Source organism: Oryx dammah, unplaced genomic scaffold (genome assembly GCF_014754425.2).
Source record: "Oryx dammah isolate SB20612 unplaced genomic scaffold, SCBI_Odam_1.1 HiC_scaffold_20, whole genome shotgun sequence".
Classification (NCBI taxonomy): Eukaryota; Metazoa; Chordata; class Mammalia; order Artiodactyla; family Bovidae; genus Oryx; species Oryx dammah.
Genome location: NW_024070204.1, coordinates 54441595 through 54461594, shown reverse-complemented (window position 1 = coordinate 54461594; position 20000 = coordinate 54441595). Strand labels below are relative to the sequence as shown.

Here is a 20000-nt window from a genome sequence, read left to right as displayed (position 1 = left end):
AAGTACCTTAATACATTAAGGTATATGCCTTGAACTGGAAAATGATAATTTGTATACCAAATCACTGACAAAAGGTAATCTTTGATGAAAGAGACCCTTTAATGACTTTTCATTATATATACATCTAAATTAGTCTAAATTATTTATAAAACACATCTGTGCATAATGTAATTCTTTAAAGTAAGGATTTAAAGCACTGATTATACACCGTATATATTATGTACTGTCCTGTCATTAATTTTCCAAAAATCTGACTGCTGAATAAAGGCGACAGCCCGGCTTCACTACCTACCGCGAGGAGGCGAATGTTCGATTTGAAGGGCTGGCTCTCGCTCTCCAAAGCACGCTATGCAATGGGTGCCAAGTCAGTAGGGCCCCTGCAGTATGCCTCCCACATGGAGCCCCAGGTCTGCGTCTGCACCAGCGAGGCTCAGGACGGACTCCAGAAGTTCTGGATGGTGAGAGCCGGCACCCAGACTCCAGAAGAAGTGGGATCCCGCGAGGCAGCTCTGCGCAGGCGCAAGGGTCTCCCAAGGACCCCAGAGCCAGACTCCTCCCCAGCTCCCCAGAACCCTTTGAAATGGTTTGGAATCCTGGTTCCTCACAGTCTGCGACAAGCTCAAGCCAGCTTCCGGGAGGGTCTGCAGCTGGCTGCAGACATGGCCAGCCTTCAGAGCCGCATCAGCTGGGGGCGAAGCCAGCTCCAGGAACTCCAGGAGGAACTCAAGCAGCTGGAACCCAGGGCTACCTGACCTGTCACCACAGGAGCAAGGCAGTGGGAATAGCTCTTCTTCGATGTGGCTCCCTTATCAGCCCTTCCTCCTTCACAGATTGCCCGCCACCCCAACTAACTCCTGCTCCTTGATACTTCTCTGGTCTGCATATTTCCAACTTTGTTAGGTGGGGAAGGCTGAAGAGGCGAACTGCATAATGTTCAACGCTACTACTGTGAAACCACTTGTAAACTCACATCCATGTAGAGCAGTCACAAAGCTGTTAGGTTAGTTCATATTATTGAACAATAACAACTTCATGCATCAGTTAGCTGTGGTTTTTCATTACTGGATGAAATACTACACAGCTAGTGGCAGGGAAGGACAAGAAAGAAGTAGGTGCTTCAGTTTCTCTAGATCCTTAAAACTGACTTTGATGGAGGAAAAAAAACATACATAGCTACACAGATCAGGACAGAATGATTCTGCACTGATAGAAAAACATACCTAAGTAGATGGGGAATGCTTAGCAGGTTTTAAGCCAGAAAGTAAAAAGGATCTGACCTAAATTTTCAAGGGAACTCTTTCAAGAGACCATTCAGGTTTTTTAAAGACTGCTTTTGCCTTTCAAGAGTGAGTCTTTTAATTTGTTGAAGGGCCAGAAACTCTGTCTTGGCTTCATTTTTCTATGGGCTTGTTGATATTTTTAGCAGTTTCTAGGAGCTTATGGGGATGTTAGTTTTTTGTTTATGAGATGTATCTTTTTTCCCAGTTTTTGTGTTTTAACTTTACTTGTGGTGGGTTTAACTTTTTATTATAAAACACATTGCATTAAACTGCACAGAACAGTTGAATAGCGTAATGAGTAAGGTGAAAGCTCTCAGCTCTTGTGTGTTTAAATCAAGTTTCTTAGAACAGTTGAAATTATCAGGTAGCTATTTTATGATTTCTGGCTTTGGGATTGTGGTTGATGGGATAATAAGGGAATTCTCCAGTGTTTAAGAACTTTTGTATTCAAGTGAGGTATGGGGTGAGTCCTGCACTCAACTTCCTCTCTTCTACCATAGTTCATACAGTGGACCATCCTTAGCGCTGATTTGAAGTGCCACCCTTTTCTTTCGATTAATCCCAGTGTTGTATACCCCTACCATATTTTAGCATTTCCATTTTTTTCATTTATCTTAATGTAAGTTAAGACACAGGTACCAGTGTCTTAACACAGACACTGTTTTAATTCTTGAGCCTTTAATAAAAATATACTTGAATCATAAAAAAAAAAAAAAAAATCTGACTGCTTAGGATTTCTAATTTAATTCTGACATTAATATTACTAATACCCTGACAGTGTGATTAAAATATCAGTAGTAATATGTATAATTGTATACTATAACTCCCTTTGATACTAAAGCAGCTCTTTCATATCAAGACAATTACTTCAGATAATAATATGAATTATTTCCATATTAATATTTTGTATAACCCAGTATTTTTTTTACAATAAAAAATCAGAAGTGCACTCTAGAGACGATCTTTATCAAAATGATTTACAAATCTCACAACTATCTTTTGCGGCCTCTATGGTTATTACTATTTTATAGTTAAAGAAATTAGAAAACAGCAACCAAAAAACTAAATGACAGGGAAATGGCATGAATTAGACATAAAGATGAAATAAGAGCTAGTTTTTCAAGTTCATTTTTTTCATATTTTTGAATAACATAGAGGATTTTTTTCAATTATGTCACGTAACTTAAAGAATTATGATGGGGTTTAGGACATGCTACCACAAGATACAGCACCCTGGCATACTGACTACGTTAAGCTGAAGGAGACTGAGCATACAGCATAAGCAGGAAGTTCTCTTTCTGATCTCTATCACCCCCAGCCACAGCCCCATATTCCTTGCCCTTGTCCCCTGAAACAAGTCATTAAACCCTCCAGTGAGAAATGCCCTTCCTATACTGTGAGGAAGGGAGCACCCTTATCTTCAAAGATAAGAGGACTCAGAAGAACCCAAACAAATAGAACTTGCAAATTTTCCCCTGGTTTATTATACATACTTATCTCATACCCTTTACCATACATATCTTCCCATGACTCTGCACCAAACTCGGTGTAAAAATACACAGGTTTAATGGTTTCTTTGGGTCTTCATTCCCTCATGAAGCCTCTCATGACATGTAAAAGTGAAAAGTGTTAGTCGCTCAGTCGTGTCCAATTCTTTGCAACCCCATGGACTGTAGCCCACCAGGTTCCTTTGTCCATGAGGATTCTCCAGGCATGAATACTGGATGGGTTGCCATTCCTTTCTCCAGGGGATCTTCCTGACTCAGGGATCGAACCCAGGTGTCCTGCTTCTTCTGCATTGCAGGCAGATTTCTTTCCAGTCTGAGACACCAAGGAAGACCAACTCTCTCCCAGAATGTTCCTCATTTGGATTTGTCTGATATTTCCTCATGGTTAGAACCAGGTTAATCTTCCGTGGTTGGAACATTACGTAAGTGATATGTTCTTGAAATATAACATCTAGCAGTACATGGTGTCTACCTGCTTCTCATTCATGATGTTAATTCTGAAGGTTGCTAAGAGTCAGACGTGACTTAGCAACTGAACAACCACCACCCACTTCCCTGGTGGTCCAGTGGTTAAGACTGCGCTTCCACTGTAGGAGGTATGGGTTTGATCCCTGGTAAGGGAACTAAGATCCTGCATGCCACATGGTGTGCCCCACCAAAAACTGAAAAACCATTCAGTCAATCAGTTTTCTTTTTTTTAAAATGTCATTTAAAAGTCATAAGCATTCAGGAACTTCCCTAAGCAGTTAGGACAGGAGATAGAAAACATAAGTAGCTGTTTTTCTAAGATGCCAGGCTGAACTGAACAATAATGTGTAAACTGAAAGCACAGCATGTTGCCCTAACACATGAAAGAAACTTCAAAAATACTGCTGAATGTCTGTTGTATCAGTATCACAAGCTTGATATTTGATAGGAAGGTAAGGGCACTTTAGTTCTGCTATACGTTTCAAGGGTACAATGAATTTGTATTGGAAATGAAAACCAAAATGGACTATTTCCATTCAAATTCTAAGGTGGAAGGACAGAAAAACTTCAAAATACCTCCAAATGTGCCAAACTTCTGGGTGGGGAGAGACATTGGGTTTTCAAAGGACTGGTCAGAAGAACAAGTTGACATTCAGCTTTGAAGTTTTATAAATGTCAATAAATTTTTTTAAATCACCAAGCCCAGATATTAATAATCTACCTCTTTTCCCCACAAAACTACTCAGTGAACATGGATTAATGGCACCAACTGGTCATCTTCCTAAACCATCTTGTCTACACCTCCCAGCTTCTGTTACTGAAAGATACACTGCACAATCTAATCAAAAAATAAAAACATGGAAAGCTGCATCACAGAGGGGTTGTTCCTCATAGACTGAAATGATCTAAACCAATCTGATGTAACCTAATATTGTCCTTTTTCTGTTACTGTATCTTTTCTCTATAGACAAGCATGCCCCTAATACCTCAAACTCTTGCCAGGATATCCACATCAAGATATAGCCTCTTCATACACAGGTCAGATGTCAAGTACAAAGCTTCTGCTGCCACAAAGCACACAAAATTTACCTTTCAAACTCTGCTGGCATGTGATGGTAACACTCACCTTGTGCTTGTCAGATACCCTGGTATCAGCTATGATCCCTTCAAGTTTACCACTCTTTTACATACTCCCCTAACTAGAACTGTCATCTTTCCTCACAGCTCAGTTGGTAAAGAATCTGCATGAAAGGCAGGAGACCCAGGTTTGATCTCTGGGTCAGGAAGATCCCCTGCAGAAGGAAATGGCAACCCATTCCAGTATTCTCACCTGGAGAATCCCATGAACAAAGGAGCCTGGCAGGCTAGAGTCCACAGGGTCATAAGAGCCTGACACGACATAGCGACTAAACCACCACCTAATTAGAACTATCAATTTCTCAATGGTAATGTCTATGCTTAAAAGTCCTCTGTATTCACATAATACTTAGTTAATACAGTTTTTTATATACAGATTTTCAATATATATTTTAATTCAATAACATAATTCAAGCCAAATTCACCAACTGCATATTTTTTTAAAAGCTGATATAACTGTGATTACAATAACATGCCTCTGCTGTTTCCCAAACACATATAATCACTGCAATTATCTGCATAAAACTCACTATTTGACCACTCCCAAAACCTAACCAAACAAATATACTAACACAGGGGGGAAATGCCATAAGCAGTAAGTAACATATTTCTATGATTCTCTTAGGACCCTACAGCATTGCACTATATTTTAATCACAGGAAAATTTAGACAAGTTATTTCAAATTAAAACAAACTAGGCTGATTACATAGGACTGGAAAAGATCAGTTTTCATTCCAATCTCAAAGAAACGCAATGCCAAAGAATGCTCAAACTACCTCACAATTGCACTCATCTCACACGCTAGTAAAGTAATGCTCAAAATTCTCCAAGCCAGGCTTCAGCAATACGTGAACCAGGAACTTCCAGATGTTCAAGCTGGTTTTAGAAAAGGCAGAGGAACCAGAGATCAAATTGCCAACATCCGCTGGATCATTGAAAAAGCAAGAGAGTTCCAGAAAAACATCTATTTCTGCTTTACTGACTATGCCAAAGCCTTTGATTGTGTGGATCACAATAAACTGTGGAAAATTCTGAAAGAGATGGGAATACCAGACCACCTGACCTGCCTCTTGAGAAATCTGTATGCAGGTCAGGAAGCAACAGTTAGAACTGGACATGGAACAACAGGCTGGTTCCAAATAGGAAAAGGAGTACGTCAAGGCTGTATATTGTCACCCTGCTTATTTAACTTTCATGCAGAGTACATCATAAGAAACGCTGGGCTGGAAGAAGCACAAGCTGGAATCAAGATTGCCAGGAGAAATATCAATAACCTCAGATATGCAGATGACACCATCCTTATGGCAGAAAGTGAAGAGGAACTAAAAAGCCTCTTGATGAAAGTGAAAGAGGAGAGCGAAAAAGTTGGCTTCAAGCTCAACATTCAGAAAACGAAGATCATGGCATCTGGTCCCATCACTTCATGAGAAATAGATGGAGAAACAGTGGAAACAGTGTCAGACTTTATTTTTTGGGGCTCCAAAATCACTGCAGATGGTGACTGCAGCCATGAAATTAAAAGACGTTTACTTCTTGTAAGAAAAGTTATGACCAACCTAGACAGCATATTGAAAAGCAGAGATATTCCTTTGCCAACAAAGGTCCATCTAGTCAAGGCTATGGTTTTCCCTGTGGTCATGTATGGATGTGAGAGTTGGACTGTGAAGAAGGCTGAGCGCCGAAGAACTGATGCTTTTGAACTGTGGTGTTGGAGAAGACTCTTGAGAGTCCCTTGGACTGCAAAGAGATCTAACCAGTCCATTCTGAAGGAGATCAGCCCTGGGATTTCTTTGGAAGGAATGATGCTAAAGCTGAAACTCCAGTACTTTGGCCACCTCAGAAAAGCTGACTCATCGGAAAAGACTGTGATGCTGGGAGGGATTGGGGGCAGGAGGAGAAGGGGATGACAGAGGATGAGATGGCTAGATGGCATCACTGACTCGATGGATGTGAATCTGAGTGAACTCCGGGAGGTGGTGATAGACAGGAAGGCCTGGCGTGCTGCGATTCATGGGGTCGCAGAGAGTCGGACACGACTGAGCAACTGAACTGAACTGAGGCTGATTACAACAATCATAAAGGTAAAAAGAAATATGTCTATTAAGGAGTAAAATTCCCAAAGACACTAGCAATTACTGTAATTTCCTATTCTCCATTTCTTCCCCTGTAGTTCTTTAGACAATCAAAAACAACTGCAAAAGAACTACATTGACATTAAAGTCTCTCTGATAAGTATAAAGTAAAAGCAAACAAAGAGTTTTAAAAGTAGGCATTCTGTTCAAAACTAGGACCAATATCTGTTGGTCCTAATCTATGTGAATATCAACCACATGAGATTTCCTTTTCTGTCTGGGCACAGCAAACTTGTCAGTTTTCTCTTCCTCTCTGCCCATGGAAATAAAGCAGAGGAAAAGGCTGCATTTCTTGGACCTTAAGTGTTTGGGATCCAGAATTCACAAAGCCGGCTTTTTGTAGTGTAGTATTACCAAATTTCCTTTGATTTCTCTAAATTATCAACGTGCAACATTCCTTATAAATAATACTCTTATTAGATGGAAATGTCAAACAAAACCACCATTGGAGAAAAACAATTCAGTCAGTGTCTATGCACTGACTGAGTTTAAATTCAGCTGGAATAACAGAAAGACCGGCAACATATCAGAAATTCAACTCCCACACAACAACAGATTACTTACTACTTTTATAACAGCTAAATCCCAGGAGAGTCATTTAGTACATATGGACAGAATATTTCAGTGCCTCTATGAAAATGGCAATACTATGCAGCAGCACCAATCTGATAATGAAAAAATGATACTAACTGAAGAACAAGCTGCCTTTGGTAGAATATATCAGTTTTTCTAAACATAAAACGTATGTGGTTCTTTTTCATACAGAATGAAATGTAATCTAGTAATAACTATAGCAGCTACTGTAGCAATAATAACAGCAAGTAATGTCTATTGAGTTCTTTATATCTAACATATAGAAGCAAGGAACATTATACAAAAAACCTAATAATAACCACTGAGTTTTGAATTATCTCACTTAACCTTTATCAAAGGATGTCTACAAGAGATACTATTAACCTCATTTTAAAAATGAAGAAACAGAATAGCCAAAGCAATCTTGAGAAAGAAGGATGGAACTGGAGGAATCAATTTGCCTGACTTCAGGCTCTACTACAAAGCCACAGTCATCAAGACAGTATGGTATTGGCACAAAGACAGACATATAGATCAATGGAACAAAATAGAAAGCCCAGAGATAAATCCACATACATATGGACACCTTATCTTTGACAAAGGAGGCAAGAATATACAATGGAGTAAAGACAATCTCTTTAACAAGTGGTGCTGGGAAAACTGGTCAACCACTTGTAAAAGAATGAGGCTAGATCACTTTCTAACACCTCACACAAAGATAAACTCAAAATGGATTAAAGATCTAAATGTAAGACCAGAAACTATAAAACTCTTAGAGGAGAACATAGGCAAAACACTCTCCGACATAAACCACAGCAGGATCCTCTATGATCCACCTCCCAGAATTCTGGAAATAAAAGCAAAAATAAACAAATGGGATCTAATTAAAATTAAAAGCTTCTGCACAACAAATGAAAACATAAGCAAAGTGAAAAGACAGCCTTCCGAATGGGAGAAAATAATAGCAAATGAAGCAACTGACAAACAACTAATCTCAAAAATATACAAGCAACTCCTGCAGCTCAATTCCAGAAAAATAAACGACCCAATCAAAAAATGGGCCAAAGAACTAAATAGACATTTCTCCAAAGAAGACATACGGATGGCTAACAAACACATGAAAAGATGCTCAACATCACTCATTATTAGAGAAATGCAAATCAAAACCACAATGAGGTACCACTTCACACCAGTCAGAATGTCTGCGATCCAAAAATCTGCAAGCAATAAATGCTGGAGAGGATGTGGAGAGAAGGGAACCCTCCTACACTGTTGGTGGGAATGCAAACTAGTACAGCCACTATGGAGAACAGTGTGGAGATTCCTTAAAAAATTGCAAATAGAAATGCCTTATGACCCAGCAATCCCACTGTTGGGCATACACACAGAGGAAACCAGAATTGAAAGAAACACATGTACCCCAATGTTCATCGCAGCACTGTTTATAATAGCCAGGACATGGAAACAACCTAGATGTCCATCAGCAGATGAATGGATAAGAAAGCCGTGGTACATATACACAATGGAGTATTACTCAGCCATTAAAAAGAATACATTTGAATCAGTTCTGATGAGATGGATGAAACTGGAGCCGATTATACAGAGTGAAGTGAGCCAGAAAGAAAAACACCAATACAGTATACTAACACATATATATGGAATTTAGGAAGATGGCAATGATGACCCTGTATGCAGGACAGCAAAAAAGACACAGATGTGTATAGCGGACTTTTGGACTCAGAGGGAGAGGGAGAGGGTGTGATGATTTGGGAGAATGGCATTGAAACATGTATAATATCATGTAAGAATCGAAATGCCAGTCTATGTCTGATGCAGGATATGACACGCTTGGGGCTGATGCGCAGGGATGACCCAGAGAGATGTTGTGGGGAGGGGGGTGGGAGGGGGGTTCATGTTTGGGAACGCATGTACACCTGTGGTGGATTCATGTCAATCTATGCCAAAACCAATACAGAATTGTAAAGTAAAAATTAAAAATAAATAAATAAATTTTTAAAAAAAATAATAAATAAATAAATAAATAAAATAAAAATGAAGAAACAAATGTAAAGAATTTAAATAGCTTGCCCAGAATCACAATTAAAAGGTAAAACTGGGGATTAAGATTCTCAAAACACTAAGGTATATGTTTAATGATGATTTTCAGGAACCCCCAAATTAGCATATAGTAATCAATCATCAAAAGATGTTGTGTCAAGCAAGCTTCCCAAAGGTGAGTAATGGTATACCAGAACTATTTCAAAAAGATTCCTACCACAATTAGATACCACTTCATACCAACCAATATGGCTATAATCAAAAATAAAGAATAATACGTGCTGCTAAGAGTATGCAGAAACTAGAATCCTTATACAATGCTGATGGGAATATAAAATGATATAGCTAACTTGAAAACAGCCTGATAGTTCCTTAAAAAGTTAAGCAGAATCGCCATACAACCCAGGAATACCCAAGAGAAATGATAAGCATCTACACAAAAACTTATATACAAATAACAGCATTATTCACAATAGCCAAAAGGTAGAAGCAGCTCATATGTCCATCATTTGATGACTGGAGAAACAAAATGTGGTATATTCATACAGAAGACTATGATTTAGCAACGAAAAGAAAATAGTGATACCTGTCACAACGTGTAAACTCTGAAAATATGCTAATTTAAAGAAGTCAGTCACAAAAGACCACATATTATCTGATTCCATTTGTAGGAAATGTCCATAATAGGCAAACCTCTACAGAGACAGAAAGTAGATTAGTGGTTAGCTGGGGAAAGGAATGAGTGATAAGGACTGCTGAAGAGTACCTGGCTCCTGAAACTTTTGCAACTTGTTTTAAGTCGCTGGATATATTCCAGTGTCTCCTAGTTTATAGTCTATGAGAACTTGACTAGAATTTGTATCCTACTACTGTGTGAAATTGTATAAATTTAATTATGTTGAATTGGTTCATGGTGATTTTCACGTCTACTATATCCCTGCACTTCTCTGCATATTCATTCTATTAATTTTTGAGAGTCTGATATTGAAACTCCAACTAAAAATTTTAATTTATCAAAAAAAATAATTATATAATGGAACTACCTATAACTTTGTTCTGTATTTTCCAAGTCTCCTATAAATGTGCTATCCTACTTTCATAATTTAAAAAATAAAGAGAAAAGTATTAAAGAAAAAGAGTACATAGTTCCTTTGGAAATGACAAAATGCTCTAAAACTAACTGTGGTGATGGATGCACAACTCCATGGATATACTAAAAACTACTGAATTGTACACTTTAAATGGGTGAACTGAATTAAATCCTAATAAGCTGTTACCACACACACACACACAAGGTGCTTCTAAGACAGTTTTCTTGTGAAAGATGTAAAAAAAAAAAAATGAGAACTAATTTTTACTGTAGAAAACCCACTAAACTATTAGGTTAAGAATTTACTGATAAAAGAAAATACTCTAAAATGCTAAATAAGAATGCATGACCTAGAAGTTAAAATGCATCCTATTTTAAAGGAAGAAAATAAAATTTTGTCACATTAAATACTCACTTAGGAATGGTCAGTTTAAACCAAACACAATTCTGGTAAAACAACACAACCACAATTTCAAAAATTTTAGACTGTCTTTTATTAACTATATTTAAACACTACTTTGTCAACAAAGGTCCGTCTAGTCAAGGCTATGGTTTTTCCAGTAGTTATGTATGGATGTGAGAACTGGACTATAGAGAAAGCTGCACGCCAAAGAATTGATACTTTTGAGCTGTGGTGTTGAGAAGACTCTTGAGAGTCCCTTGGACTGCAAGGAGATCCAACCAGTCCATCCTAAAGGAGATCAGTCCTGGGTGTTCACTGGAAGGACTGATGTTGAAGCTGAAACTGTAATACTATGGCCACCTGATGCAAAGACCTGACCCATTGGAAAAGACCCTGATGCTGGGAAAGATTGAAGGTGGGAGGAGAAGGGGACAACAGAGGATGAGATGGTTAGATGGCATCACTGACTCAATGGACATAAGTCTGGGTAAACTCCGGGAGTTGGTGATGGACAGGGAGGCCTGGTGTGCTATGGTTCATGGGGTTGCAAAGAGTCGGACACAACTGAGCGACTGAACTGAACTGAAACTATACCAAAGTATTACTCTTTGGAACCTGTCATCTTGATTCTACTATCTTGTTTTAAAAGTTGTAAACTAGTTTACTAGATAATTATATTATATTAGAAAATTTGTACAGAATAATAAATTTCCAAATACTGATATTTTATTTATACGATTCTTGAGATAAAAGAGAACTATGGAGAGATACTAAGTGACCAATCCAAGCATGTCTAGTAAATCTGATACCCAGAGGACTTTATTATAAGGTAATTTCTCCTGGAAAGCAAGCCATCGTACCTAAAATCCCTGCTGCTTTGTCAATCTGTTTTTGAATTATTCAACTAGCTTAAGAAAAACATTCCCCATGGGTGACTTTCTTAAATCGTAAAAACAAAAATAAAATTAAATTCTTAAAACATTTGATCTCAGAGATACACATCTGAAATTCTTAGAACTACATTATAAAAATATGTCTCTTAAGTTAGAGAATGAATTGCTATTTCAGAGAATAGAGCCAAAGGAAAGTTTGATTACTCTCATTTTCATCTATGAAAAAAGCTTTTATTTAATCTATGTCTTTGGACAAAAACTTTGGAAAATTTTAGAAGAGCTATATGTAAATAACGTTATTTTCATACAAAAATTAGCAGAAGAAAATATTACTGCCTTTGTGCATAAATAATACAGACTTTAAGAAACGAAAAAATTCAAACTTGGAATCACTCCAGTTATAAAACAAAAAGGACACAAGATAGTTGTACCACACAACTACCAAAACAAAGACTGTACTATATTCAGAAGGTGACCAAGAAGATATAATAAAAAAGCCTAAAAGATATACTAAAAGGCAAAGGCAAAGACAAAATTATATATTTTTAAGTTAGTAACAATGCAGAAAGAATACTACAAAAGGTCATTAAGCTGAAGGTGATATACCTTTGACATATATGGTTAACATATTTTTAATGAATTAATTAACAGTTTTATAAATACTCAATATACTGAAAATGTCCTGAATTTAAGATTACAGGTACACAAAAAGACTTACTCTTTTAGAACTTAGACTGCAGGAAATGGATGAATGGTTGAGAGAATGGAAGGGATAAAACAAAAACAGCTAATTTCATTTATCTAGACTGTGTGACCTTAATACGTAAACTCATTTAATCTTTATAACACTCTCATCAGGAAGACACTATTAGTATCCTCATTTCAAAACAAGGTTACTTAGGCACAGGAAGTTATTTGGCCATGGTCATTAGTGACCAGTGGTGCTAGAATGTGAGTGTGGTCCTAAAGCCTAGTCTTTGCCAAATATCTGAATCAGAGGTAGTGGATCATGGTAAAACATAGCTTAAATAGCTTCCCAAACAGCCATTCTTTAGATCAGTGGTTCTACCAGCATCTAGTGGGTAGAGGCCACAGATGCAGCTAAATAGCCTAAAATGCACAGTACAGCTCCAGCATCAAATAATCATCTGGGTCCAAACAGTCAAAAGTACTGTGGTTGAGAAACCCTGTTTTCGAATAGTGTTATTTCTTGCATGTGGAAATTTGTTATAATAAAGAAGAAAATAACATTTCCCAATGTAGCCTGATTCAAAATATCATCATCAACACATTATTCTCTAGATCTGCTTTTTTTCAGGCAAAGGAAATGTTACACTGCAAAGCCTAAAAGAAACACAGGAAGAAGAAACTACTATTATATGGGAGATTAACCAGAAAATATCACTGGGGACATGAAAGGGGGAAAATTTTCCTCAAACTCCATCAACTATGTAGTTTTAAATACTGGGTGGGCCAAAAAAATTTTCCATACAGAAAAACTCAAAGGAACTTTTAGGCCAACCCAACAGAAGAAAGGTTATAATGGGAAATGATAAAACTGCTGACAGTTTGTCAACATTCCCTTCCACTAAAGCACTTGAACCTAAATTTTCCAAAGCTATGTCATGGGCCAATGATAATGTGGCAAATTTTTAGAGCAATTAAGTTGTTTTGTTTGTTTTTCAAATGGACACATTTCCCATATCTATCAATGCTTCTTTAGTCACTAATCCATCAAGGACTATAAAGTTAAATCTTTATTCTTTAAAATTCTATTACCACATTATTTTAAGACTTTCTAGGTACCCTTAAAATGATATGAATTCACAACCACTCAATAGACTTTTCAATACCTTATTTTAAAAACAGAAGTAAGATCTGATTTTCCTATTTAGAAAGCTATTTCCTCACAATTTTTAATTTCTTTTTTATATTTTTAAAATTTATTTTTTCTATTGTATAGTTAATTTACAATGTTGTGTTAGTTTATGGTGTATAACAAAGTGATTATATATTGTTTTTCAGATTCTTTTCCATTATAGATTACTGTGCTGTGTTCAGCCGCTAAGTAGTGTCCGACTCTTTGCAACCCCATGGACTATAGCCTGCCAGGCTCCTCTATCCATGGGATTTTCCAGGCAAGAATACTGGAGTGGGTTGCCATTTCCTTCTCCAGGGGATCCTCTTGACCCAGGGACTGAACCTGTGTCCCCTGCATTAGCAGGCAGGTTCTTTACCACTGAGCCATCGGGAAGCCCAATATATTTTTAAATTAAAAAAATTAATGTTTAAGAGAAATTCAAGCCTTAATAAAAATCTTGCCCTTTAATTTATGTAAACTGACATAGGCCCCAGTCTAAGTTTTCTTTAACCTTAACAGAAGCCATTTTTATTTTCTTCAGAGAAGTCAACTATTTTCACAACTTACATATCAAAAATATTTTTGGAAAATTTTTAAAAAAATTAAATATTGAAGCCAACCATAATATCAAAAAGGGTAAAACAAATATGCTTGAGATACAATTAGATATCCTTCTCATCTTTTAACCTGTGTCATTTCAAGTTTTCTCTTAATCTCAGTACTTTATGTTAGAGAACACTCTAACATGCTCTATCAAGCTTATTTTTTTTTCCATTCATTAATTTATTGAGCAAATGTTTACCGAGTGTTGATTACTACCAAAGAACAGGTTCTTTAACATCTCTACTTTAAAGGCCTGGTAAATCTCTAGTCACTGTTTTTCTACTAAAAAGAAGGGAAAGACCAGTAAGTTAAAATGTTGGTAGCTTCAATTTGGCTTCCAAAAATAAGTAAGATGCCACTCAGTTTCACAGAGAGGAAATAATGTTGCCCTTGTGTACATCCACCTGGGAGCTAAAAGAGCAAGCTCTGGCATCAATTGCCCAAGCTCAAAATCTTCCCTTTGACATGCCACTTACCAGACCCTAAGCAAGTTATTGAACATTTTTAAGTTATTTCTTCGCTCTGTAAAAACAAGACAATTATGTCTCTAACTCAGGACTGTTTAAAAATTAAATGAGACATAAATGTAAAGTACTTAGCGAAACACAAGCAAATGGTAATGTAAGCATATAAGGTAGGGGGTCCCTAGAGAAACAGAATGAGGCATGGCTTTCTCGACAAAACAGAAGCCATTTTTGGCCTATGCCATTTTGTAATCTAAGCCTGGCTACAATGCTTAACACTGAGAAGAATTTAATAATAATGATTTTAAGGGAACAAAAGAACAAACTGCTTTCAAGCAAGCAAACAACAACAGCAGAACGTAACAGCAGACGTAACAGATCAGCTGTAAACCTCAGGTCTGTTTCAACAGTAAAGAGCAGTATGAAGCACTTTCCTGGGCAGTTTTGCAGAATTTAAACTTCCCAAGCATTCAATCTCCTGATCAACTGGAAACTAAGAGATGATGGTGTTCATCTTTTCTGACCCTCGTGACTTCAATCTACCAAAGCTTGGACTCTGTGGACTATCCATGCCCCTTCATAATTATGCATGTACCGGTAGCTTAAAGCTTCCCAAAAGTTGCTGTTCATGGAGACACTGCATTGGGGAAGATCCCTGGTACTCTCCTTACTTGTTGCAAGTACTAAATCCTTCATTCTCCCAGTCTTTGACTTGGCTGTATCTTTTGGCTAGACACTCACCAAGAGGTAAACCCAGTTTTCGGGTAACAGTAGGGGCTCAAAAATTATTATCTACTTTTATAATAACATACAATAGCATATGATATTATTATGATGTGAAGACTAAATAATCACCTGTGTTCTTAATCCAAACTACTATACCAGAAATAATAATAAATTTTTAAAAATAATTTCTAAACCTAACTGCATTTATTTCACTAATTTATCACTAGGATATAGGTGCTGTAAAATTCTCTAAGACAAAAAAATCTAATATATTATTCTTCTCATACAACACGATGTCTTAAGGCCTGCTTTTATACTTCTAAAATTAAAAATACCCCCAAAAGAAATATAATGCCAAACAAAAACAGGGATAAAGGCCAAAAAAAATTACTCTTCTTTAAATGCCCAAATCAAAGCATTTTGTATTTGCTTTATGGAAATGAGAATTTTAATAAAGTTTGTAAAATATAATATAATGACTTCATCTATGTAAGGAGAAAAAAATAACTTGTAAGCTTCTTTAGAGATAATCCAAAATTAACAATTATGTAACAAACTATTGAATTACTAGGAGGATAATACACTTTATGAAGTGTTACTGACATTGAAATATTATTTATTTAATATATTTATATAAAACAAGGACCTAAAATTAAATCTAATAAAATCTGGGTTTTTTTAAAATGGGAATTCAGACAAAAATGAAATAAACTGGTAAAATGAACACCAACAAATTAAACTGCAATGCCCACAATTCCCACCTTTTTAGATCCAGATCAATACTTGGTTGGTTATCAACTAAAAAGTTGGCATACATATGCATAAAACAGCACTGCCCAGCAATACACAGCAATACCAATAGCCAAAAGAGTGCTAATACTTTGATGCTTTAACAAAACAAATTTTAAGTAAACATTTCCTCACCTATTATCAGATGGCAGAAGAGAAAGCAAAGCCAAAGCTGAAAGTTTTCTTCTTTCAGGCTGGGTAATATTGTCCATGCGATCAACCCACATTTCAATCATATTTCCCAAAAGCTGGTCCATCTGAAAAAAAGACCAGGAGGCATCTCAAAATATTTGAAATGCTCTTTACTTATAAGTACTGTTAAAGGCAAAAATCTCATAAAAAAGGTTAAAGTACAATTCCAACAAACCACAGAATTGGAATACAAGAATGTGGGGCAAGCTGTGAGCTGGGGGAAAAAAATGAGCAAAATCAGAAATGGAATCTAATTAATCTTGAGAGCCAATTAACTGAGTGCCAAATAGACTTATTCAACTCATCTAGGCTAAGGGTCCACTTGTTTGGACAAATGCTAGTCTAGACGCTGCCATGAAAGTATTTTGCAGATATGATTACATTTGCAATGAGCTGACATTAAGTAGATCACCCTAGATAATGTGAGTACAGTGTCATTCAATCAGATGAAAGCCTTAAGAAAAAACTAATGTTTCCTATAAATAGAAGAAACCCTGTCTCAGGAATGTAACACAGAAATCCTGCCCAAGTTTTTATTTTCAGCCTGCCCTACAAAATTAGAAATTGCTAGTCCCTGAAATCAATCATATGAGCCAATTCCTTTAATATCCATGTGCGCAACTGTATGTGTGTATATCTCTCAATCTCTCTACATACACACAGAACTGGCTCTGTTTCTCTGAGGAACCCTAACTAAGGCACAGGTAGAATCTATAACAAAACATGACCAAGTATACTCATCATGTAGACTAGAAGTGGGTCTCAGGTTTGCTTATAAACATTTGTACACTTCTCACACCTTTTAAAAAGTGCATTTAATACCAAAATCTGTACTTCAGAGATTTTAGTAACAAAAGATCAACCTTGAGTTCCCATACTTTCCTACTTTTGTGCTTCTACATTTTTCCAAGAAATGCTTCAATACATTTTTTCCAACACAGTTTAAAAGATAATAAACAGTCAAGTGAACACTTATTGGTTCAAGACAACCCTTTATACTTGAGCTCCCCAAATGGTGTGCTGTGTCCTAAGATGCCACAGTGAACTCACAAAGTATTTAAAATATTCAGAGAAACACAGTGACATCTGTCGATTACTGCAAGAACTACTAGTTCAATATAGTTCCCAGTTTTAACATTACATTCCCTTTGATGACTTCCTATCTTTGCACAGTACTACCAAAAAGTCAGGGTAGAACAGAAGATGAAAGTGGAAGTGTCCAACCTGAAACTAAGGTTTAAGAATCTTGGTAGTGCCCAGTGGCCATTCATATTCCACTAATCAGAAAGTGCGGCTATTTAAGAATGAAATAAAGATGTTATTCTTCAGATTTTTGTGTGTAGTTTTCAATAGATACAAAGTTATAAGGACATGAATACAAATTAAGTTGTTTGGATTACGTAATCAAAAGAACAGTTAGATATTTACTCTAGAGGCCTTGTGAAAATGTTACCAACACATTAAGGGCACCATGAAGCAATCCAGTCTAGTAACTGCTGATTTATACCATGTGTCTTCAATGTTCACTTAATTTGGAAACGAACGGCTCAGATGCTTTACAGATTTACTGCAATTAATATCCAGTAAGCAAGATTTTAAAAACAAAGCATAACCATATAGAAGAAAGTATCAAGTTACTAAAATCTAATATATACAGCTAAAGCTAGAGTAACATGTGGTTGAAATGAAGATGTAATCACCAGAGACAGACATCTCTATGGTCTAATACTATTTATAACTTACATTTATTTGCTCTATTATAAAAGTAACAACAGCACATAATAAAAATAGAAATAAGACAACTGTAACAAATGTTGATGACTAGTTATAGTAAATCATGAGGCAAACAAATTCTGCAGTATTTCAGAGAACTATTAATTTTTAAAATTATAGTATTTCTTAAGCAGCATAATAAAAAGATGATGAGATTTCTCTACCTTGATAACAAACGCCAGAATCTACCCTGGCAGGTCATGCTAAAGATACCAAAATTAAATAAATACCCATTGTAGAAAGAAAAAATTTTATTTCTGACTGGTTCTATCGCTTTTATAACTTTAAAGAATATGACTTATGCTTTCTGTAAGAATTAAGTAGTTTTATATAATTATATTCCCTGTAGGAACAGAATAAAATGTTTATGCAAATAGTGATCTTTTTAAAATGTTGTCTTCTTAATCTAACCTTCATAGCAGCTGCTATTCAAGCAATAAAATGTCATTTTTACATAAGATTTCATGAAAAATCATTCATCTTGTAGAAATAAAAAAGTAACTTCAATCTCTCCAGTATCAGAAAGATATGTGCTATTTCAAGTCAAACAGTTAAAACAGATTAAGGGGAAAATAATCTAAGTGGCAGGTCTTGAAGAAAGTCATCTCAAGATGAAAAAATTGTAGAACTGAAGTATGTTATCAGAATATTTCACTCCTCCCCTCAAATTTACAAAGTCTAAATTAAAGGGTATTGCCAGAGAGAGTAAGATGATAATGTTTCTAGAAAACAAAGAAATACTCAAGGTATAGTTCAGTCTTAGTTTTGTAGAAAGATAAAACAGATATTATTCCAATTATTCAGCTACAAACAACTTACTGAATCTTTAAAAAAAAAGTTATTTACCCTAGAAGCATACTGACATTGTGAAAACAATTTTAGTTTAGCACTGAACATTCGCTCACTCCCTCTGAAATTCCACTAAAATGAGAGTAAATAAATACAAAAAGCAAACAAATAACCCCACAGGGTCTATAAAAGAGAAGAAACTACAATTGGTAAAGATGGCAACAACTTCTTAGAAGATGGCAAGTGGATGAAAGAGTGCTTAGTAAGTGACTTAGCAGAACAAAAAAGCCTGGAAACAAACTGCTTGCCAGGGGAAAAACAGTCTAATGCAAACAGACTTGTTTCTCAGAATCTTGCAATTATCAAGCCACAAAGAAGACAGAGGCATAGAGCTCAAAAACAGGAAAACTAGCTGAGAATCTGTATAAGGAACAATTAGAAACTTCCAGATCACCATCCCCACTCCTATGGGAGTACAAAGATTCAGTATCTGCAAAAATAAATTATGAGAAGTTCCAACTCAAGGCATCAAGAACAGGGGGAAGATAAGGTGAGAAACAAATTAAAATTAGATGATCTAAATGAAAATCAAGATGCTGAGTGGTGAAAAACCATAATCCCCAAAGCCCTTCCCCCCATCCTGAATTCCACAACAAGTGTTTACAAGAAGAAAGATGCTATTCCTTGGAAGAAAAAGGAAGTCTAAAGAGAAAAAGGGCCTACAAATACTGTCATTTTCTAGCAAATTTCCCTACAGCAAAAGCACCATTCTTCAATACTCTAGGCTCTAAACTGAATTAGGTTCTCGTCTAGAAAGTATTCTTCACTCAAGGCAGAAAACGACTCTGAAAGACTTTGATTAGCAAATGCTTAGAGGTGGACTAAGCAGGTGCACTGTTCTAACAGTGACTTTTACAATGAACCCAACTTCTTACCTAAAAATATAAAATCATTCAAAATTAACTTGGTTTTCTCTACTATCTGACAACTGTTTTCAAATGTTTAGAAGAGACAAACCCTTCTGCAACATCTTTGCTTGTTCAAAGCTATCTGGATTTACTGGAACTCATTTTCCTCAGTTCAGTTCAGTTCAGTCGCTCAGTCATGTCCGACTCTTTGCGACCCCATGAATTGCAGCACGCCAGGCCTCCCTGTCCATCACAAACTCCCAGAGTTCACCCAAACTCATGTCCATCGAGTCAGTGATGCCATCCAGCCATCTCATCCTCTGTCGTCCCCTTCTCCTCCTGCCCCCAATCC

General features: G+C 36.4%; 2 protein-coding genes across 2 annotated transcripts in view; one reads left to right on the top strand and one right to left on the bottom strand.

Moving 5' to 3' along the window:
• The window catches only part of IPO11 (importin 11), a 196238-nt gene that overhangs the window by 46976 nt on the left and 129262 nt on the right, over positions 1-20000 (bottom strand). Inside the window, exon 27 of the mRNA XM_040262582.1 lies at positions 16122-16243. Coding sequence (XP_040118516.1) covers positions 16122-16243 — 122 coding nt within the window. The remainder of the gene's footprint in view (positions 1-16121; positions 16244-20000) is intronic.
• LOC120879238 (coiled-coil domain-containing protein 115-like) lies at positions 306-1980 on the top strand. The gene has a single exon (XM_040262196.1). The coding sequence runs from the start codon at positions 306-308 to the stop codon at positions 750-752; it is 447 nt and encodes a 148-aa protein (XP_040118130.1). The 3' UTR covers positions 753-1980.

What these genes read in the sequence shown, in the direction of transcription:
- LOC120879238 (XM_040262196.1), top strand. Translation starts at nt 306, where the DNA reads ATGTTCGATTTGAAGGGCTGGCTCTCGCTCTCCAAAGCACGCTATGCA.